General features: G+C 32.7%; 2 protein-coding genes and 2 pseudogenes across 3 annotated transcripts; 3 read left to right on the top strand and 1 right to left on the bottom strand.

Annotated features, from left to right (window-relative positions):
* The first annotated feature begins 1222 nt into the window (after positions 1-1222).
* On the top strand, positions 1223-2471 carry LOC143617365 (F-box/kelch-repeat protein At3g06240-like; annotated as a pseudogene).
* A 4003-nt stretch (positions 2472-6474) lies between these two features.
* LOC143617361 (F-box/kelch-repeat protein At3g06240-like) lies at positions 6475-7195 on the top strand (annotated as a pseudogene).
* A 3116-nt stretch (positions 7196-10311) lies between these two features.
* Positions 10312-11410, bottom strand: LOC143617363 (F-box/kelch-repeat protein At3g06240-like). Its single transcript, XM_077089948.1, has 2 exons — positions 10821-11410; positions 10312-10774 (listed from the first exon to the last, which is right to left on the bottom strand). The coding sequence occupies exons 1-2, from the start codon at positions 11408-11410 to the stop codon at positions 10312-10314; spliced, it is 1053 nt and encodes a 350-aa protein (XP_076946063.1).
* A 2739-nt stretch (positions 11411-14149) lies between these two features.
* On the top strand, positions 14150-17822 carry LOC143617364 (uncharacterized). Of its 2 annotated transcripts, none has more exons than XM_077089949.1 (15): positions 14150-14303; positions 14655-14803; positions 14914-14985; positions 15060-15173; positions 15682-15750; positions 15840-15896; positions 16039-16092; positions 16157-16219; positions 16354-16416; positions 16514-16678; positions 16779-16934; positions 17123-17203; positions 17297-17358; positions 17462-17582; positions 17678-17822. In XM_077089949.1, the coding sequence occupies exons 1-14, from the start codon at positions 14153-14155 to the stop codon at positions 17535-17537; spliced, it is 1332 nt and encodes a 443-aa protein (XP_076946064.1). In that variant the 5' UTR covers positions 14150-14152; the 3' UTR covers positions 17538-17582; positions 17678-17822. The 2 variants fall into 2 exon arrangements, with proteins under 2 accessions (XP_076946064.1, XP_076946065.1); XM_077089950.1 differs by having other exon boundaries at positions 17462-17571; positions 17668-17733.
* The last annotated feature ends 5150 nt before the right edge of the window (positions 17823-22972 follow it).

Below are 22972 nucleotides of genomic sequence, written 5' to 3'. Positions count from 1 at the left end.
GATCTTCTCGGTTAAGTCGGTCAAATGTTTGCTTGCTAAACCGCCTAATCTGGGTGGGGATTTCGTTTTCCAATGGTGTAAGTGGATTCCTAACAAGTGTAATATTTTCGGGTGGAGGATGGAGATGGCCCGTATCCCCACGTTATCAGCCATTAGCATGCGGGACATTATATTGGATTCTATTTTGTGCCCTCTGTGCGGGGACTCTACTGAAACGGTAGACCATCTCTTCACCTCATTGCATCAGTTGTTTGGCAAGGGGTTAGCCAATGGTGCAATGTGGACCCAATTTTTGCCTTCACAATCAGGGACATCCTCAAGCTTCACTTGATAGTTCGGAAATGAGATCAATTTAAAGAAATCTTTTATGGTATTTTGATTATCACTTGTTGGTGTATAAGGAGGGCCCGTAATGACCTTCATTTCTCTAACAAGGACGCTATTCCTAGAAAGATTTTGGATGAAGTCAAGTCTCTTGGTTATCTTTGGCTCAAAAATAGGTTTAGAGATAGATTGGCATCTTGGGCCGATTGGTATAATTTTGCTTGTGTAATATGTTGTAATTGGTTTGTTGTTGGGGCCTTTGCTTTTGAGGCGTTTGTTTATAAAAGTTAACTTTCAAAAAAAAAAAGTCGGCTTGTTCTGTTTTGTATATCATTGCTTAAATGTTACTAAATCAATAAGATAAATAATAGAAATGATTTACGATCGGTTATTTGAACACTTAAAAATACCAATATAATGAAATTATGAAATACTATAACTTTGAACACTTCACTGATATAGTTTGTATTAGTTTTTGGCTTCTGCTATGGTTATCAACTAAAAAAAGAAGAGTACAGTGAGAATTAATTAAGCATGTGCAGATAAAAGAAAATAAGCAAAAACAACATTAAAACACTTGGAAACTAGGAACAAATAAATTAAACGGGTTTTTATCATCACTTCCTTTCACATCAATCGGATGACCGACTTTAATAAGCAAAAAGAACATAAGTTTCATATAGTTTAAATTTTTTATAACTTACGTCATTTATTTGTTCAAATTTAACATGTGAGGACTTTAACATGCAAAAAATTGTTGAGTGACTTTTGTGAGAAAAAACAGAAAATATGTTAGTTTTTATAGCGTTAGTTCTATTATTATTATTATTATTATTATTATTATTATTTTTATTAATAATATTTTATTAAACGTGTTACGTGTCGCACAAGTAATAATCCAACACTTCAATAAAACCCACAATAAAATCTCAGCCGTGTAATACATAAATCATCGGTTACCCTCACACCAAACACCTCCCACCGATGGACCCGGTAACCTCCGACGCTGTCACCGTCACCGAACTCCCACCGGAGATCATCACCGTCATCCTCCACCGCCTTCCGGCCAAATCCCTCTGCCGTTTCAGATGCGTTTCGAAACACTGGCTTACCCAAATCACAAACCCCCAATTCATCAAAACCCATCAATTAACCCTCAACCGCCATCACATCCTATGCAACCACCACAACACCTCACTCTATTCACTCACATTTAACCCACACAATATTAATAACAAAAACAAAAACAAACCCATGTTACCTCACGTGGGTATGCTTATTTTTCACGGTTCATGTAACGGCCTTGTGTTGGCCTGTAAAGATGACGTCATCGACACTCATTCGCTCGTTGTCCTAAACCCGACAACGAGCGAGTTTGTTGAGATACCCGAACCCGGTTGGGAGATGTTAAGTAACATGTTGGATATTGATATTGTGTATGGGTTTGGTTTGGTTATGATGCAGCCAGTGATTATTATAAAGTTGTTACGGTGTCGTATTTTCATTATAGCTATTTGATTCCGCCTAATGATATGTTTGTGCATGTTTATAGCGTTAGGAATAATACGTGGACGCGGACGGTTGATTCGCCTTTTGATCATTCTGATGGGAATGTTCAGAATATGCATGTGCCTGGTGTGTTTGTTAGTGGTTGTCTTCATTGGATTGCGTGTAAAGGCTAGTCTCGTGTGCCGGTTATTGCTGTGTTTGGTTTAGCGGATGAGGTGTTTAGTGAAGTGGCGTTGCCTGGTTCGGTTGATGTTGAGTCTATGCGGGGTTGCAAAGTTGTTGCTGTTGGTGAGAAGCTTGGAATGTTTTTGAAAGATGAGGTGTGGTTGATGAATGAGTATGGCGTAAGGGAGTCGTGGTTGAAGATTCGAATTCATGGTTTTGATGAGACTCCGATGATGGTTGATCCGACGATTATTTATGAAGATGGAAAGATTGTGTTGGTTAGTGGCGGTCGAATGCGTATGTATGATGTTGAAAAGGAATGTTTTTGTAAAAGTATTGATATTTCTAGGAATGTTGAGGGGTTTAAGGTCAAAGGTATTTATGTAGAAAGCCTCGTGTCGCCAAAATTCAGATGAATCAGTTAGAAATCAACAAGTATTAGCGCAGGTTCGTGTAGGAAGTTTAAGGTTTTATTTATATTTTCAAGCATTTTTGTTATAACTAAAAGTTAAATTTGTTCGAGTTGCATATCTTGATAATGAGATGATTGTCAAGCTTTTTTAGTTTTGCTTAGAATAGTTTATATTGCTAGTAACAATAGTTTTGATTTTGTTTCTTGATTCTTGAATATTAATCTTAATTTATGATGTTGTGTTGCGCACTTAGTTGTGTGGTCATTGATCACATCTTGTGCATTGTGTTGACAAGATAGGGTGTCTTTTGGGACTTACGGAGAGTGTTTTATGTCGTGTGTGTGTGGTTACTCTCAAGCCTATTCGAAACTACTAGAAACAAAATGACTGGCAGACTTATGCTGAATGTTTATGATTAACTGGCCTACAAAATTTATGCTTTATGTGTATTCTTGTTGAAGTTTGAAACTTGTATGCAGAAGCAACAAGATTTGTGCTAACTGGTTATAGATGATATGATTACGTATGTATCGTATTTGCATTGTATCTAGTGAGGGGCAAAAGTTCCAGCCTATAAATGTTTGTATTTAAGTTATGGTTCTAATTGGCTTTTTTGTGCAACCAGTTGCAAATGATGGCGGCATTGCTTAAAAAGAAGAATAATGGAGGTGGAAAAGTGGGTGGTTTGGATCAAATATGGAACTCGGTGGGCGGGATATCTAGATAGGGTATTTGGCTTAAGAGTTAAAATGAACATATTGAATTTGGTTAGCTTTTTCAAACGGGTAACAGCTCAGAGTGTTGAGCGATTGACCCGTTGAGAGTACTCCTTTTGTTTTATCTTTTGATCACATTTCTAAAGTAGACATTTTGAACTCTGGCTCACAGGCATGTGATTAAAAGGTTCATAACTTCATACTCTCTCCTTTATGTTTGTGTTCTCTATTTTTGTGTTTAAAACTGATTTTATTTATTACTTTTTTTTTGGGTGTGTGTGTGTGTGTGTGTGTGTGTGTGTTAGGTTTGGAGTTGATTATTAGATTTAGGTATTAGAGGTGTTTCAGGCATCCATGGAAACAAAAGAGTTAATAGTTGAGCAACTTCCAAATAGATACAGGAATTTCAGTACCTAGTAATATGTTCTGTTTCTCATGTTTGAGAAATTACATGTTTTACCATGTTGGTCCTTAAGTATGTGAAAGTGAAACTGATGCAGAAACATCTAGTCCATTAAGTCGGCCCAGCCCAATGTTTATTTTTAATTATAAATAAGATTGTTAGGTCTTTTGTTTTGTTAGTTGATTGATTTTAATAAAGAATTTGTAAGCTTTTAAGCTTGTTCACCGAATCATTCGGTTTTCATCGTTTGAATGAAATCATTGTGTTCTTGAGCCATTTGATTGCTAGTCGCGCTGCATCAAAAACTATTAGGGGTGAGCAGAAAATACCGAACCGAAACCGAAATAACCGAAAAAACCGAACCGGAGCATTAACCGACGGTTTTTTTTTTATTTTTTGGAAAACCGAAATTTCGGTTTCGGTTCGGTTACCCATTTCAAAAATACCGAAAAAAACCGAACCGAACCGATTAACTTGGTATATTAAAATAATTAAATTAAATGATTGTTAAATAATTTATACTATGCCATATGCGACAACAACCGAAACAAATTAGGAGTTTGTTGGTTCAATAGATTTGTAAGAGAAATTAGAGTTTGTGAAAGGAATAGTAAATGTTAATATTTATTTTTGTACATAGGAACTAGTTGCATAAAACAATTAATAGAACAAAAAAAACAAAACAAGAAAAAAAAAAAAAAACGAATATAACCGAACCGAAACCGAAAAACCGAAACCGATTGGTTTTTATATATGAAAAAACCGAATTTTTGGATTCGGTTTTACCTAAAAACCGAACCGAACCGAGCTCAGCCCTATAAACTATAGTATTTGAATCCATCAATTCATCATGAAAAACTTAAACTAGAAGAAATTTAATGGCTTTAACACATTCTTTTCTCACATTCTTTTCTCTATGAAGGCTATGAGAAACAAATTCCACCTTTTATGATGAAATTAAGGAAATGTTTAGCACACTTTGGTTTCTTTGGGAAAGCAAGTGTCTACCCGCTGGTCCCTGTGAACACAATGAAAAGCACCAGCACGATTAAAATGTAGTTCAATGATATGTAGGCTTTATATGCCCCTTTCTCACTATAACAAGCATACAAGTCAAGTTATATTTACAATGGGGGAAAAATGCTTCAGTCGATCATATTTGATCAGATATATCAAAACTTTTGTTAGTTAAAAACCGATCATATTTGATCAGATATATCAAAACTTGTGTTAGTTAAAAAAGCATAAAAGTCACCAAATAAAACCTAATTAGACTTTACAACTAATAAACCTGACCAAGCAAAACTGTTATATGAAATGCTTAAATAAGTGGGTAGCTTTATGGCGTTTCCATTAGCGATCGTCATCAGACTCTTTATAATGGGCTAACGGTCATGGCCACCTCAGCCCAAATGGGTGTTGGAACACTGCCCGGGTGGGCATTTTGGGCTAGTGGGTGGGGCGGAGATGATCATTTAATTAATTCCCGTGGGGCGTTGGAACACTGCCCGGGTGGGCATTTTGGGCTACTGGGTGGGGCAAAGATGATCATTTATTTAATTCCCGTGGTCAATGTAATCATTACACCTCAACATACTTTCTTTTAAGTCATTTTTCTCCTTTATTTAATTTTCATGTGAAACCTTTACACACTTTAGTAAATGTGATTAGCAAACCGCTATTGCTTGCGTGCCTACGTGACAGTCATGTGAAAAGACGTTTTTCATTTTTTTTAATGAAACATCACATGCCCTTAGAGAACCAAGTTAAAAGCATTTTCCCAACCAGCCAATTAGTTTAGTCATGGCAATTTATGAAATTACCAAAAAATAAAAAATGACCTAAACATAACTCGAAGTTAATCATGTTTTAGGTTGGCATATCTAACATGTTTAGAAACGTGTCATGTTCGGGCTGATCTGTTTAGTCCATATAGTTCAACATGTTGACTTAGAGTTGGGCATAAAACTCTGTTTCGAACCCGACCTGACCATACCCGAAATCGATTCCAACTCAGTTCTAATTTTTGAAAAGATCCGATTTGCCCACCTCTAGGTTGACCCACAAACCTGGTAAATATGTTGATCAAACCCAATTAACTCATTTTTTTACTCAAGTTGATAAAAACGTTTACGATCGACTTGTTTTGTTAGATAATTAGATAAATGAGTTAAACTGTCGTGTTTGGTTTACATGATTTTAAATGTATGCATAGGACCGCGCCTTTGAAAATACGAGGGATCTGTAGGACCTTGTGCAAGTACAAAAAAGGGGGCCCTAATCAGTCTATTTAGGCTAATAAAAAGGTACATTTAGTTCTTTAACTAGTCCGAAACTATACAGGTTTTTATTTAGCAATTTTTAGTTAGTTTTAAATTTAGTTAGTTTTAAAAAGTCTTAATATAAACAAAAAAAATTAAATTTACATTGAATATACGTATTATATCCCCTGTATTAAGGGGGCTGTTTTCATTTTTTCGTTTTTAATATTTATATATTTTTTGAATTTTTAATTTTATTTATTGTAAAAAAATTATTAGTATGCGTAGGGTTTGATAATGTGAAGCCCTTGTATGGTGACACGGGCCGAACATGCTTTGAGTCGGCCCTGGGTATGCGGGGGATAACATTCTATACAAATAGAAACACAGGTCATATTCGTGTTATACAATTTAACCCGTAACTGTCAGCCTACACGATTAGAAACCCTCGTGTTGTATAACCCTCTGAATATTTCCATCGTAAAATCTTTCCGATGGAACTCGCGGCGTAGACATTATCACCAAACTCCATCAAATTACCCTCAGCCGCCATTCCGACGTAACCAATTCATTCTTTTCACTCCTACTCAATCACCAAACAATCTTAACCTTCAATTGCCTCCTCATGCATCATTCTTTTTCCATGCTTCTTGCAACGGCCTTGTCTTGGCTTCGCCCATTCGCTCGTTGTCTTCAACCCGACGACCAAAGAACTCGTACTATTACCCGAATGCGGCTTTGACAAAACAATTAATATGTTAGAATGTGACGTCATGTATGCATTCGGTTATGATTCACGTACTGATGATTACAAGGTTGTTATCTTCTGTTACATTCATAATAACATAGATGTGTACATCTATAGCCTTAGAAGTAAACGCTGGAGGAGGCCGGCTGTTAATTGTCCTCGTGATCATTCGCATCCTCATTCTAACGGGAAGACTTCGCCAGTTGTTTTCGTTAATGGGGTTATTCATTGGATTGCTTATAAAGGCCCTTATTGTGTACCGGTAATTGTTGGTTTTTAGTTTATCTGACGAGACGTTTACTCAAGTGCCGTCTCCTACTGGGGTGGATATCGCGTGCACGAGTGATTGTAAGCTTGTTGTTGTTGGTGAAAAGCTTGGCGTGTTTTTGAATGATGAGGTGTGGTTGATGAGTGAGTATGTGGTAAGGGAGTCTTGGTTCAAGATTTCGATTCATGGTTTAGATGAGATTCCAATGGTTGATCTGATGATTTTAGATGAGGATGGCAAGATTGTGTTGGTTAGTGGCGATCTAGTGCGGATATATGATGTTGAGGAAAAATGTTTCTGTAAAAGTATTGATGTTTCTGGGAATGTTAAAGGCTTGAAGGTCAAAGGTGCTTATGTGGAAAGCCTTGTGTCGCCAAAATTCATATAGAAATCAACAAGTTATAGTTTAGGTTTGTGCATTTTACAAGCTGTCCGAGTTGCATATCTTGATCATGAGATGATTGTCAGTATTTTTTGCTATTGCTCTTAATATGTTGCCTTAGAATAGTTTAGATTGCTAGTAGCAACAGTTTCGGTTATGTTTCTTGATTCTTGAATATGAATCCTTTATGATGTTATGTTGACTATGTTATATGGTCCTTGAGCACAGTTATTGTGTTGACAAGATTGTGTATGTTTTGATTTTTTCAAGCTTATATGAAACCAGTTGGTAGGCTTGCTTATGTTGAATGTTTATAATTAACTAGCCTACCAATTTACGCTTTCTGTTACGACCCATAATCAGGAACCAGGCTCATCAACAGTCAAACCGGTTTTGGGAAATACGAGAGCCCGTTCCACATGGATAATCCAACCTCCGGCCCGTTATGAAGATTAAAAAGTTTTAAAAGATTTGGATGGATCTTTTTCAATACTTATCAAGAATCCAATTTCTTGATCTACAAGTTATTTTTATTTTAGCTAATGAATTTGTTTTCTACTTCAATTATGTTTCCTACTTTTTCTTTAATTTTTATTACCTTTAAATACCGTTAAAAACTTTTCAATAATAATAATTAATAAGTGAATTTTATTTGGTCTCTCTTCTTCTCTCTCGTGTTCTTGGAGATTAACGGTTGTCTCGAATAAATCGTATCACTTTCTGTGTGTTCTTGATGAAGTTTAAAACTTGTATGCAGCAGTGATAAGGCCTGTTTAACTGTATTACATTTATCTAGTGAGGGGCAAAAGTTCCACCATAAAAATGTTTGTATTTCAGCTATGGTTCTAATGGGCTTTTTTGTGCAGTCAGTTAAAAAAAAGACTGATAGAGGTGGCAAAGTGGGTGGTTTGGATCAAGTATGGTACTCGATGGGTTGGATAGATTGGGTTAGAGTTGAAGTGGACATGTTGAATTCAGTTAGCTTTTTCAAACGGGTCAATCAAGTCCCAAGCTAATCGAATAAACGAACAAAGAAATATACTGAACTTCACTTATTATTATATCAAGGAAACTGACTTAAAACCTTAATACAATAAACTTTGAAAGATGATAGCGGTGGGTGATATCTAACCCTTAATGCCAACTACTTTCATTTGTGTCTAACTACCTGACACAAATGTCCAACCACCAAACTTATGGCCAACTACATTAGTTATGGCCAACTGCATAAGTTAATGCCAACTACCATATAGTCTTTTAATCCCATACACCATAATGAGATACTTAGGCCCGAACTCGACATGTCTGACTCAGTTAATTACCAATAGTCAGAGTGTTGAGCGGTTGGCCCGTTTAGGGTATCCTTTTTTTTTTATCGCCGGTCACTTTAAAATAGATATTTTGAACTATGTGCGAAATTGTTGCTTATGTCTGAACTTTGTTCATACTTTCTCATTTTTGCTCGTGTTCTTGGGTTTGAATTTTGAAATTGGTTTTTCTTAGATTTAAGTTTTCATTTCCGACTCGTAAATTTGTGTTCGAGTTGTTTTAGGTGTTAGAAGTTTTTCAGGCATCCATGGAAACAAAAGAGTAGCACTTGAGCAACTTACAGATAGAATAGAAGTTAAAAGGCTGTATTATACCATTTTGTCCCTAAGTTAACAAACTACATACGGTCTGTTAATACTTCGATTTTTTGTTAATAATTTTAGTTTGTTTCACACGACTCTCTTTTTAATTGAAAGATCTTTAATAAAGTTTGATGATTTTTTAAAACTAGTGGCTCATCCGCGCTACGCGACGTGAATCTCATTAGTATTGGTTCGTTTCAATACAATACCGACCTTTGCTGTAGCAACTAAAAGAAATAACAATAAATAAAGTCGTGATGCTAAAAATAAAATATCAACACATATGTTTTTATCAATTGAAAATCATGAAAACATATATTAGTAGTGGTTCTGAAATACCGATACTAGTACCGATGTTAAGTCGGAATCAGGTTGATTCGTCACGTTACCAGTATGGTACTGACACATGTATAGTTTAGGATACAAAAATACTCTATTTTATATACATATCTATATCGCATTGCAGGACAAAAAAAGTTAAAACACAATTACATATTCGAAGTTTTTAAAAAGTTAATGAACACAAGTTATTGTAAAATGTGAACAAAAAAAATAAATATAAATCTATATTAAACGCGTTAAAGCGTACATAACGAAATTTGGTATCAGTTCCAATGATATTGATATCGGTATCAATATTGTTCGATCGTTATCGGCTCACATATCGACGCTTGTATAGATTACGATACAAAGAAATTATTTATTTTGAATATTACTCTATTTTCAACAAAATTTATGTCCGAATGTCGAGAAATAATTAAGAATGACTGCGCATTAAGTTTTTTATATGTCAAAACATCTTATTAGATATAAAGTTGATTGATATGACAAGAGAGGGAAGCAAAAAAATTAATGAAGTGAGATACAAAATTAAAAAATTAAGTTGAAGTGATTGATGTAACAAGAAAGAGGGGTAACTTTAGCTATCACTTATTAGATTCATACACTAAACATCTAAACTTAAAAACATATTAATAGGATACGGAACCAAACAAAACAAATAAATGAAGTATGTAGCATCTCACTAAAAAGGAAGGCTCGTAATGACCTAGCCCTAGCTTTCAATAGGCAAGCGATTACGTTAAAGGGATTGATTGAAGATGTTAAGCCTTAAGGCGCTCTATTTTGTATAGATCCGTAACTAGTCGAGGCTTAAATCTATTTCTTGTGAGGAATGGTATAGGTTTGAGCTTGACATGTAGTTGGGTTGTTTGCTTGTTTTGTGGTGTGTTTTGGGTGTTGCTTGATTAGTTATTTGGTTTGGGCGTTGCCCGGTTAGTTATTTGGTAATCTTTTTTATAAAATACATATTTTTAGTTGGTCTTTAAAACTAACAAAAATTCTAGCAAATTAGAGTAACAACTAACAAGTAATAAGATTAGATTCAAAAAGGTGAAACAAAACCAAAACAATATTATAAAACCAAATACATCAAAACATGTTCAAACTAACATTACAAAAGATGCTAGAAACACTATACTATATCAAGTTTCAATTCTTGCACTTGGAACTCTTGTTGAACTTTGGCGACACAAGGCTTTCAACACATATACCTCTAACACTAAACTTGCTAGTATTCACACGATCACACAAACACAAACGTCCTTCTTCAATGTCACATACCAACATTGAACCACCGGCTACAAACAAAACTTTCCCATTCTCATAAAAAACCTCGAGTCGAACCATCAGACTCGCATCGATTCCACAAAGTACAACCTTCGTCCAAGATTCCACCACCCCATACTCCATCATCAGCCACACATCACCTTCCACGAAAACCGCAAGCTTTTCCCCAAAACAAAGTTTAAGCCCATTCTTAACCCCAACATCCGCGTCATTACAAGACTTTGGCAATGCCACTTCACTAAGCCTCTCATCCGCTAAACTAAACGCAACAATCACTCGCAAATCCTCGTCCGAATCCTTAATAGCAATCCAATGAAGAAACCCGCTAACAAACACACCCGAATAACTCTTGCCATAACTATGATCATAACCAAAACGACACACACGCCTCCATGTATAGACTATAAACATGCACAAAGATATTCTCAACATCATTAACCTCCTCCTCATTATTATAAAACGAGACAGTAACAACCTTGTAATCATCACTAACCGAATCATAACCAAACCCATACACAATATCAATTTCCCTCAACTCATCTACAATATCGAAACACGATTCGGGTACTTCCAAAAACACATTCGTAGTAGGGTTTACAACAACAAGTCTATGTCCACCGTCCACGTCATGACCCGACACCAAAACCAACCCATTGCAAGAACCATGGAATGTAAACATATCCACATGAGGCTTGAATGTAAAACAAAGTTCTTTTGGTGTCAATACAACTTCTTGATGATAATCAAATGGCAGAGTATAAAGTGACTCATTATGACCATACTCTAAAATGAAGTGTTTGCGGTTAACAGTATTTTGATGTGTTTTGATGAACCCGGGTTCCGAAATTAGAGAATTGAAACCCTTGGAAACGCACCTGAACCGGCAGAGTGATTTGGCGGGAAGACGGTATAGAACCTCAGGGATGATCTCTGTTGGAATGTTTCTGCTTCCTGGTGCCATTGTTGGACTTGAAATGAATTTGGGAGTGTGGAAGTTGAAGAGATGGTGAGTGTTTATATATATAACTTAATTGTTGGGTTGTAACTAGATCGTTATATGTTGTAATGATATTATATGTTAATGTTTTAAATGGTATTAATTAGTTTATTAAACATATATGATATATTTATGACAAATAAGATGGAGTAACTTTTTGTTGCATTCACATTACGACCTTTAAAAATTTTGTTAAAGAAATATCTAAAATTTTTTAGATAATAGTAAATAGTAAAGAGAGAAAAGTTAGAGCCGGGTAAATTTTGAGTTAATTTAGAGAACCGCTGTTCATTCTTTATTTATTTTTTAATATATTTGAAAGTGGTTGTGAGTGGAGGAGAGAGAAAAGATAATGATAAAGATGTAAAAAAAATATTATTTGATTGTATATGAGAGAGAAAATGTAGTGTTTTTTAGTATAATTATAGAGATTTAGATAGAGTTGATAATGTGAATGCTACCGTTTAGCCAGTAAATTGATTTTATAAAATTAATATTAAAATACATATGATATTATTACTTTTTAGTTAATGAGTTTGTGATGGAGCGATAAAGAAGAGACTTAGTGTTTTATGTAACTCGGGCCAGGTTCAATTTCTGCCACCAAACATTTTAGTTTTAGCGGGCACCAGATGATGATGGGAGACCAGACAAGTAGATAATGTTCACTTGTTGGATTCTTGAAATGAACGGGTTTTTATGATCTCACCATGCTGTCGTCCATTCGAGTGAGTGTTCACAGGCGTTCACCTTAGGTGAGGTTTTCCCGAATCTAAAGACGAGTGTATCCCGATGTGATGAATTTAGCTAATAGCTCATTTGGGTAGTAACTAAATCGTTTTAAGTTCCCGACAAAGTTAAGTTGTACTGATCTTTATGTTAAATGCTTTAAATTGTATTAATTAGTTTAATAAATATATATGTAACAAATAAGATGCAATAACCTTTTTCTTGTAATAAGTTACGAGACCGTTTAGCATTCATGTCATATATAACTTTTATTGATTTGTTTGTCGAAAACTTTTTTAGTAATTCGATTCTATAAAATTAATATTTAAATACATATATTATTACAATTATATTAAAAAGATTATAGAATTCTCTAAAGAGGCCTACATATTGGATCGTTGATTTTTTTAGAGATGCCAACTCTTAAATCTACGCTAATATTTATCATATAATAGTATCTTTAATCTGTTTGTTAGTGACATCTTTATTATACCTTAGTAGGACTACAAGCTACTTAGTATTGGGTCATTTAATATTTTTAGTTAACCTCATTTTTTGTATCTCTAATATTTTATACATGTATGGACTCAATTTCATGTTCACTAGTTTAGATTAACCAATCAAAAATTTGTCAAGAAGAAAGCTAAAAATGAACTAATTAAATTTTTACTTAATGATACAAAAACATCTAATGACAATAAAAATAACGGAAATCTGATTAATGGTGAAAATTTATGACAAACTTTTCAGAATTTTATTTGTTTTTTAATAGAAAAAAGTATACACTCTTATAATTTGTTAAAAAAGCCATAAAAAGTAAGATGAGAAAAATACATATATATATATATATATATTAATATATTTTTTATAATTTATAATTTTCTGCTCCGGTCATTTACACCCACGATTAATAATTAATCCACTACTGAGTCAAGTTCTCTTAAGTTAAATGAATCACTAACAAGCTTGTCGACTTAGATATGCTCGTTCACACCTAATAAATGATTAATTACTTGGCTATAAAACATTATACATCCGTAAAAGAAATAAGTTAATTAATTAAACACTTTAAAAAGTATTATAATTAAAAGTGATAAGAAAGGCAAAAGAAAAAAAATTAAAATAATCATGAAAATCAAAATTACATAGTTTTTCCTCTATTTGTAAGGACAAAATAATCGTTTAGAAAAATACTAGTATAAAAAATTAACATTAGTAAGTAGAAATGACAAAAAGTATGATAGCTTTCAAATAAAAGACGTTGATGTAATTACCTTAGTTAAATGAAAAGAGATTACGTTTTAGGTAAACCTAAGTGACGAAAAGTGTAATCTACTTCAAATTCTACATAACCATTTTGCGTAAGTTTATTTAGAGTTTAAAAATTATGAAAAAGGCAGAGTTGGGAGAACTCCAAATGGCTAAACCATGGTTGCTAAATGCGAGCAAAGAAGCAACAACTAGAGTATCTTGAAGAAATACAAAAAACTACCAATGACGCAAATCTACGTGAAGTCCACATGGTGGTCAATCCAAGCAAATCCCTCGCATGCCTTAGTCTAAAGTGTACCCTTCAACTAGAAGTATTCAATGAATCCAATTTCGGGTCACTAGAATCGAGTTATCTGAGTTTTACCGTTAAACAATCAGTTATAACCGATAAACATTTATCTTTATCACCAAAACACAAGTAGCCACATAGTATCATCATGAGCCATTAATTATCAAATTCTCGTTAACCTTCTACTTTACATTCAAATGACAAAAAAAAAATAAAAAAAGTAAAAAGTGAATTGGTTAAAATGGTAAAATGTAAAATCTGAACCATGGCTTATTATGCCCCACGTGTTTGTATGATTTGGTTACTTCCAACACCGGCCACGTTGTCGAAGACGAGACACAATATTCATCCACACTCCGTTACTTTCAACCCCAAATCCAAATCCAAATCCAAATCCAAATCGTACCACTACTGATATGGCGGCCTTCAACCTCCATATTATTATTATTATTATTTCCATCCTAATTATCACTCCGATTCAAGCTGATGAAGAAGAAGAAGTTGCAGTTGGATCCCAGGCTTTCCAACTCCAGTTCGATCAACTCACTTCCAAGATCCATTCACTCGGTTTTCTTTCTATTATTCTTTTTATTAATTACCACTACATACAACCAATTTCTTATAAATCCTCTTAGCTTAGCTTGTAACTTGTGGCGTACGTTACTTTCTTAACCCTAGGTTCCGTATTCAGATTTCAACACAATTGGTCATTATTGTCTATTTATAATGTTAACTCTAACTTAGCTAACGCGAAACCTAATGACCCTAGCTTATTATTATTATTATTATTATTATTATTATTATTATTATTATTATTATTATTATTATTATTATTATTATAGTGTTTGTGTTACTTAAATTGTTGAAATGTGATTCGATCTGTTTTAAAGTAATCTGATAACGCGTTTGATTTCGTAGAATCGCTTGTTGACGAGAAGAATCACGAGTTGAAAAGCAAGGACGAGGTGATTGCTCAGAAAGAGAAGGCGATTGCAGAGAAAGAGAAGGCGATTGTAGAGAAATCGGATAGTATTGCTTCGTTGAAACACGAGGTAGCTTCGCTAGAGGTAATTATTTTAATGATTTGCTATAGAAGGAAATGAATATGAATTATTTTGGTATGTTAACGGTTAAGCGAGAACTAATTTTTGTTTTTGTTTTTGTTTTTGTTTAACAGGCTAAATCGTCCTTAGATGCTAATGAACACGTTAAAAAGGCGCATGCGCACGTTCATGAATTGGAGAAGCAGGTTTGTATGATGTATCAATCTAATTAAACATCTTAAGATGATATTTTTATTAAGACAGCATGAAATTTTTGCAGGTGGAGAAACTCCAAACGGAGATACAAGTGAAGAATGATGTAAGGGAGGCTTTGGAAACTCGTACAAAAGATTTGGAGAAGAAATTGGTTGATCTGAACTCAAAGCTTAACGATGTAAGTTGTTTAGTGATTCAAGTTTTAATGAGATCTGAACTAGTGTTCTTCACTTATGTGGATATTATCCGATAACCAATGTATAATCTTGTTACACTTGAGTTTTTACTCAACTTTATGAAGAATATAAAGACAAGAATGTTTGGACGATTTGTGGTTTTAATATAAACAAAATTTTGTTAATTTGTGCGGATAAGAAGGTTGAACTCATATTCTGCTACAATTATAAAGCATACGAGCTAAAGGGCAATATTATGCTGCCCTACGGGCTAGTTTATAGCATTTAATGCGAATTCAGTATCAAGAATCTATGCCTTTTGTTAGTTATTGCTAATTTCTAAATTGAATTTTTAATATTGTTTCCTGAAATGTCTTGTGATGATCTTCTTGCCAAACCATCTTTTCTGTTTATGTTCTTTTTTAGTCCTGAATTTTTACCTTTTTTTTTTGTTTGTGACCAAGACATACATCTTTGTTTTGTTAATTGTTATTCTATCTTTTGTTTCAGCTTCAACAAGTTGTTGATGAACAGAAGACAAAACTTCACAAAACAGAGCGTGCTTTTAAAATTGCGGAGGTTTGTCCACAACAGTGATGTTTGATATATTGATGAGAATATGAAAACGTACAATGTTGTCAACCTGAAACTTAGCTAATCATATGCAGGAGGAACTTAAAAAGGCTAAATTTGAAGCAACATCGAAAATTAAAGAACTGACTGAGGTATAACCTGAAACTTAGCTATTTCTCAATGCCATTAGCTCTTTCAAATGTTCATTTTTCTTTACTCTGTTTTGTAAACAGATTTGAGTAATCATACTTGCATTTTTGAAACCTTATTCTGTGTTCTGTAAACTGTATTTAGGTTTATGGTGCATGGTTGCCACCTTGGCTCGCAGCTCATTTGGTTGGTTTTCAGGTAGTTATTTTAGTATGCCACTTGTGCTCAAAAGAATCGGGTTGACTGTATTGTTGTCTTGCAGTCTCATGTGAACAGCCACTGGAAAGAACATGGAAAACCTGCTTTTGAGTCACTTAAGCAAAAGGTAATATTTGTATATGCAGCAAGCATTATTGCATGTACCATTTGTTAAAACCTGTTACACTCATTTTGGTTAAATTGTTCATTTTTTTTTGTCTTTATGAGAAGACATGTAAACGTCTAATATTTTTTGTGCAGACTTTTGAAAAAAGGGCACAAGTTGAAAAATGGGCGGAACCTCATGTGCAGACAATCAAAACTGTAAGTGACTTTCTGACTTTTGATTATTTTTTATATAGTGTTTGTGTATATGATCACTTTATATTAGCTTTTATTTTGTATTTCTAAATTTACACAGAAATGGATCCCAGCTGCTAAAGAACAATGGGTGTTGGTAGTAACTACCATTGAACCGCAACTACAATCACTAACAGAAAAGACAAAAGAAGTTTATATTCAAACCAAGGATACCGTAACTCCACACGTGATAAAAATCAAGGAAATTGTCGACCCTCACTTTCAGGTATGTCTTAATCAACACGATTATTTTTACGTTGCTTAATTGTGTAGATATAATATATGTTTACTTAATGTGTTTTTATTAGAAAATTTCTTGATGACAGACTGTGAAGAAGGTATCCGGGCCATACATTGACCAGATTGCTACTGCAACAAAACCTCATCTTGATAAAGCTCGGGAAACAGTGGCACCTTACACAAAGGAGGCAGTTATAGCTTATGGGAAGTTTCTTGAATCAGCTACTAAATACCATCATCAGGTATAGAATACAACCTCAAAGGGTGTGGTATTTGGTTTGTCCACATGCCTTTTACAAGTTTATCTACATATATTGCATACTATGCATTGTGTATAACTGAATTTTAAGGCATACCTTTTGTCTTCATTAAGTGCTACATAAGCTTCTTGTTATTGTTTTAATCCTGTCCAATACCTGTACTACTCAAGGTTCAAGGAGTCATTGAAGATTCACTGAAAAAACATGAAATTAGCAGTGCTATTGCAACTAAGGAGTTAGTTTGGTTTACTGTATGTCCCTCTCTCTCCTCTCTATGTACATATGTGTTTGTGTGTGTGGATTTGAAAACAGTAAAAATTGGAATGACTGTATATTTGTTTCAGGCTTCTGCCTTGTTGGTGCTGCCTGTTTTAATCCTGTTCAAAATTTTGTCAGCAATCCTTTTGTAAGTCCATCTGCTACTTTAATCTGCTGATGGAGTGAAGAACTTACATTTAATATCTTTGAATCAAGAATATAAATCGATTTTAAATTTTCTTGAAATGCAGTAAAAAGGCTAAAAGGCCAACTCGCCAGCCTAACCAACCACGCCGCAAAGCCAAACGTGCACATCCAGACAAGTGATAATACAAGGAAGATCAATGCTTTTCGTTTGAACCTGAATTTAAGGTATGAGCTCCTAACTTGAAAGCAATTCCACATTGTGGAATATAGCAAATTTGTTTTACGGGTTGATTACTTACATCTGTTTGACAAATTTGCAGATAGAAGTGATAGTTTCTACACGTGGAGATTATGGGTCTGTAAAGGCTGGTATTGTATGTTTTGTACTTTGTAATGCATATAAAAGACCAGAAAGGAAGAATAGCGTGTATAATAGGGGTGTGTATCATAGTCATTGTGGATGGTTTATTATTTTGCTTTAAATTTGGTTTTAGGTGATTTATTGAAACGTACTGCTATGACCTTCTAAAGCTACATGGTTTTTCCGATTATCTTAGAGGGCATCCCTCCTACTCGGACCCTCAATTCAAGTTCAAGTTAAGAAGCACTCTATAAAGAGGTCGAAATAAACTGCGAACAAAAACTCATTTCAATCTGAAATTCCCCAGATCACATGGTTCACTTAAATCCAATTGTTATTCTTGTAATATGCAATCCCACCTTTTGGCTGTCAACACCTTCATAGAGCTGTTCAAACAGTCTGGACCCTGTTGGATAAGAAAAGATTGCTTGAAAGTGAGTTGTTAATAAAGAATAGTTTGAGTGTGTAAGGTAAGCTTGCTTAACCTTACTCGGTAGTTCTGGCTCATTTAAGTTCATTTTGTATTTTAATGTTCATAATTTGCAACCGAATTTCATTTATAAATAAGCACATAAAACATAGTTCATTAGTCTTTTGAGGACCACCTTGGTGGGTTACTGGTCTTTGGTGTGCTTATCGACCCCTGCATATCAATAGTTGTCATGCTTCTCTTGGTAGTTCTTGAACTAAAGTTTAACCATCATCAATAGTTGTCATGCTTCTATTGGTTGTTTAACTGAAGTTTTGGAAAAATTAACACACCAATTGAGAGTAAGAGAACGAATGAAAGGCAAAGAACCAAATATTTATAATTTACTAGTAGTATACCCGCGTGATGCCGCGATGATGACAATATGTTTGAACAAGTTTTTAGTAGTAACAACCTTTTAAATATATGGAAGGATACGGTTTTTTATTTAAAAAAAAGGAATTTTTTTATAATGACCCAAACCTATTTGGCATACATCCCGTTATAACTTGAATGCGTGTTGACTTGATCGTTGACCCAAAACAATAAAAATACTTGAAAAAAATGATAGAAACTCATTTTGCTGGACATTTTAACTTGAACCAAAATTGATACTCTTTTTTTAAGTTACATGAAATCATTTTGTTGATAACATGCACATCGATATTCAGTAAATTTTACATCGAAACATTGACAAACATAAACACACTGTGATTGTATGTTTGGAATTATTAAAACGTATTATCTATCTAGGGTAAAGTTAAAATACAACAAAAATGAGAAGGGTGAGAAGGAATATAATCCATTGATATTAAATTTGGACGGTGGAGATTAATTTAAGAATAAAAATTGATGAGAAGGACATGAAGGTAATAATCCATTTATGATGATTTTCTCTCTCCACATGCAAGACACATGTTAATTCCTCCATCATTTTAAAATGTCTATAATTTTTTCATACAACATTTTTTTTAGAATTTTTTTTACCATAATAATAAGCGTTTTTTATCATTAATATAAATATCATATTGCTATACAAAAAAAGTTAATGGGTTTTTTTATATTGTGTTATTTGGTTGTCCATTGTGTTTTTTAATTGAGTTTTTCTATGTATCGTGTTATAGATTTTGGTAATTGTGTTTTTCAGTTGGTATTCATATTAAAGATAAAAATTAAAATAAAGAATACATCATTGTGTCTTTTTGTTTGTCATGGTGCCTTTATGCTCAACATTTGTTTTTCTACTTATCATTGTGTTTTAGTCATTGTACTTAACATTCACTTAAGTTGAGAATATGTTCATTATGTATTACGTTCAAGTCATTGTGTAATATGTAAATTCCATTGTGTTTTACGTTTCAGGTCATTGTGTTATACGTATTTACCATTGTGTCTTACATTTCAGGCCATTGTGTTATATGTATTAATTATTATGTTTTACGCTTCAGATTATTGTGTAATATGTATTCATCATTGTGTTTATGTATTAGATAATTTGTCGTTATTTTTCATTAATATTAACATATTATTATACAATGGTGTTATTAGTATTTAAAAAAAACACAATGATTAGTTGAAAGACACAACGGCGAAAAAAAACACATTGACAAACGGATAGACACAATGACGAAAAAAGACACAATGGTAAGCAAAATAAAGCACAATGACGTAATTTTTTTTATTTTTATGTAACAAAATCATACTCATATTAAAGATAAAAAAACGCTTGTTATTATGGTGGATTTTATTTAAAAAAAAATCATATGAGAAAGTTATAGACGTTTAAAAATGATGTGAGAATTAACATGTGACTTGCATGTGGAGAGAGAACACGTGCACTATTACTTTTAAACCATTTTTTCTTTGGTCCCTACTTGACACATGTCAAATAATTATGTCTTCTCACACTTCTTATTATATTTTTTTTTGCATTTATAGAATAACTCAACCCAATATACTATATATAACACATGAGTGAAGGGCCTCTTAAATTTTAAAAGGTACAATCACTATTGTATAACATACAATCACTAATGCATAAAATTTTAAGAGCAATATAGTATTTTTGACATCTTGTACGGTAATGTTTACTTTAGAAAATAGTTACAAAAATGATCCTTTAACTTCAATACAACTGTTAATTTATAAAGTAGTTACACATGAACTATCTATCTTTACCCATTTAATTGACAAATTCATTTAAAAATTTTAGTTGTTCAATATATTTTAATATATTGTGTTTTAAACAAAAACGAACTTACCATTGCAATATGCTTATTTTTTTGACGTTTCAATGTAAATGTTGTTTTATTATGAGGTGCTTATTATAATGTACAACTCAATTAAGCATAAGAGTACAACTCAAATATGCAATTGTGAACATAAAATATAATTACAAATTTAACCCTTTAACTATACTCAACTTTTGTAAATTTAATTAATAACTACTCTTCTGTCCCCTTAAGTTTACCCATATGATTCTTTTTCTTTGTTTTTCAATTATATCTTTGAATATAATACGTTTAAATAAATTTCAAACATACAATCACGACGTATTTATCTTTGTTGACGTTCCAATGTAAGAATATTGGTGCACATGTTATTAACTTATAACCAAAATGATTTCGTGTCATTTAAAAAAAATATCAATTTTGGTAGCCCAAATTTTTTATTAATTTGAATGAAATATTAATTTTTTTTTCAAGAACAAGAAGTTTGGCCCCCCCCTCTAATCTAATAATCTAATTTTTTCATTTTTTTTCCAATCTTTATTTTGATTTTGGGGACTTATATTGGGGACTTCTATTGAATGTGAATGTGTCTCACAACCAAGAATAATTCAGAGGGTCATTTCGGTTTTGGATATAGGACAATAGGTTCAAGAGATGAGAGAATTAAGGATACCCACCAGAAAGACTAATCCTATCCATAATGATGTACCTGAAAATACAACATATTTGTTACTTGACCAACCATCAGGAGAAGCAAATACAATGGGTACGCTAATCAATAAGATTGATGAAGTAGCAATATGCCATAAAAATGAGTTTTGATCAATTTTTTTAAAATACTTTTATTGTCTCGGGTCAACGATTAAGGACTTTGACATGTCAAAATACCTTCGAGTTATAACTGGATGTAAGCCATACGAGTTTAGATCATTATAAAAAAAAGTTTAAATCTTGTTTAGGTCAAAACAGACAATAAGTAAAATGAGTTTGAGTCATTTAAGAAATTTTTTTTTGTCAATTTTGGTTCTTGTTAAAACATGTTATAAGCATAATGAGTTCGAGTCATCTTAAAAAAATGGTTTTGGTTTGTGTCAAAACAATTATATGCAAAATGAATTCAGATCATTTAAAAAAAGTATCAATTTTGGCTCTGTAAGTCATTTAAAAAAGACTTACCAAATAACTGTGAGTACCATAATAGATTTGGTTCAGGTCACAATGCTCAGCAAAATGAGTTTCGATCATTTTTTTAAATTACGAAGCCATGAGTATAAAACTTGGTTTTTGTAATTCGTATAGTAAATGTAACGTATAAAAACAACATTCATTTTTTGAAACAACCATATCGTACTATATGTTTAAAAGGTTGTAACTACTACAAATCTGTTTAAACATATTGTCATCACCGCAACATCACGCAAGTGTACTACTAGTATATAAAGATATAAAAGAACTACAAAGGAAAAAAGAAAATAGATGAACATAGGAGTAAACTTAAGGGGATGGAATGGTATTATTAGTTAAATTAAAAAAAAATATTGAGTATAGTTGAAGGGTTAAATTTGTAATTATATTTTAGATTTGTAATTGCATATTTAAGTTGTACTCTTACGCTTAATTGATTTGTACATTATAATAAACACCTCAAAATAAAATAAAATTTACATCGAAACGTCGACAAAAATAAGCACGTTGTAATAGTAGCTTCAATTTTTTTAAAACATCGTATCTCTACTATATATAAATCACCAGTCAATAACCTCTTAAATTCTAAACTTAAAGTACCACTTCTATAGCATCAATTTTTAAATTTTAAGGGTTATATTTTTCTTTTCATCAGTTAATAATAAGAAACAACTTATTTCGTATGGATATATTTACATTATTTACTTATTGTCTTTGTTTTTTTTATAAATTTAACCAAACATTTACATTTGAAGCCCCTCATCTTTATCCACATATTCATCAAATCAATTTTTCTTACTGTTTTCTTTATATCTTCAAGTATATTATGATTTCTAAAAAAATCGAACATACCATTGCAATGTTCTTGTTTTTGTCAACGTTTTAGTATAAAAAACTTTCAAAACCGATATGTTTATTAAAACGTACAAGTCAATGAAGAATGAAGGTACAACTTAAATATGCAACTATAAATAAACCTATAAAATGTTTAAACTCATAAATATTCCCATGTAGTTAGTTTATTAAATCTGAAATTACAAAACAAGTCCATCCTAAAAAAACTCAAATTACATCTTATACATCAATTAATATTATGTACCACGCTCACAATAAAACAAACTTATTAAAACTTATATTCAGTTATGAAATCACAATCTTTTTATTCTTATTCTATCAGTTGTCGAATTACCACTCCAATTTCAACAATCTATTTCTCTTGATATGTATGCAATGTATATTTTTACAATTTCTTGTAAGTTTTTTTGTTGTGATTTAATTCTTTGGTTTAATCCCCTAAATCATTTTTGATCGTAAAAATATTTTACATTCTCAGATTATTTAAGTTCTTCGTGAAAACTTGAAGAATTTT

Source organism: Bidens hawaiensis, unplaced genomic scaffold, assembly GCF_021521415.1.
Source record: "Bidens hawaiensis isolate Kalapana, Puna unplaced genomic scaffold, B.hawaiensis_p1.1 tig00054100_1, whole genome shotgun sequence".
Taxonomy (NCBI): Eukaryota; Viridiplantae; Streptophyta; class Magnoliopsida; order Asterales; family Asteraceae; genus Bidens; species Bidens hawaiensis.
Note: the sequence above shows the minus strand (reverse complement) of the source record. Positions and strands in the feature narration are given on the sequence as shown.

What these genes read in the sequence shown, in the direction of transcription:
- LOC143617363 (XM_077089948.1), bottom strand. Translation starts at nt 11,410, where the DNA reads ATGGCACCAGGAAGCAGAAACATTCCAACAGAGATCATCCCTGAGGTT. An exon ending in GAGGCGTGTGTGTCGTTTTG is followed by an intron (nt 10,775 to 10,820) that starts GTTATGATCATA and finishes TGTGTTTGTTAG; the next exon opens with CGGGTTTCTTCATTGGATTG.
- LOC143617364 (XM_077089949.1), top strand. Translation starts at nt 14,153, where the DNA reads ATGGCGGCCTTCAACCTCCATATTATTATTATTATTATTTCCATCCTA. An exon ending in ATGTGCAGACAATCAAAACT is followed by an intron (nt 16,417 to 16,513) that starts GTAAGTGACTTT and finishes AAATTTACACAG; the next exon opens with AAATGGATCCCAGCTGCTAA. An exon ending in AGGAGTTAGTTTGGTTTACT is followed by an intron (nt 17,204 to 17,296) that starts GTATGTCCCTCT and finishes TATTTGTTTCAG; the next exon opens with GCTTCTGCCTTGTTGGTGCT.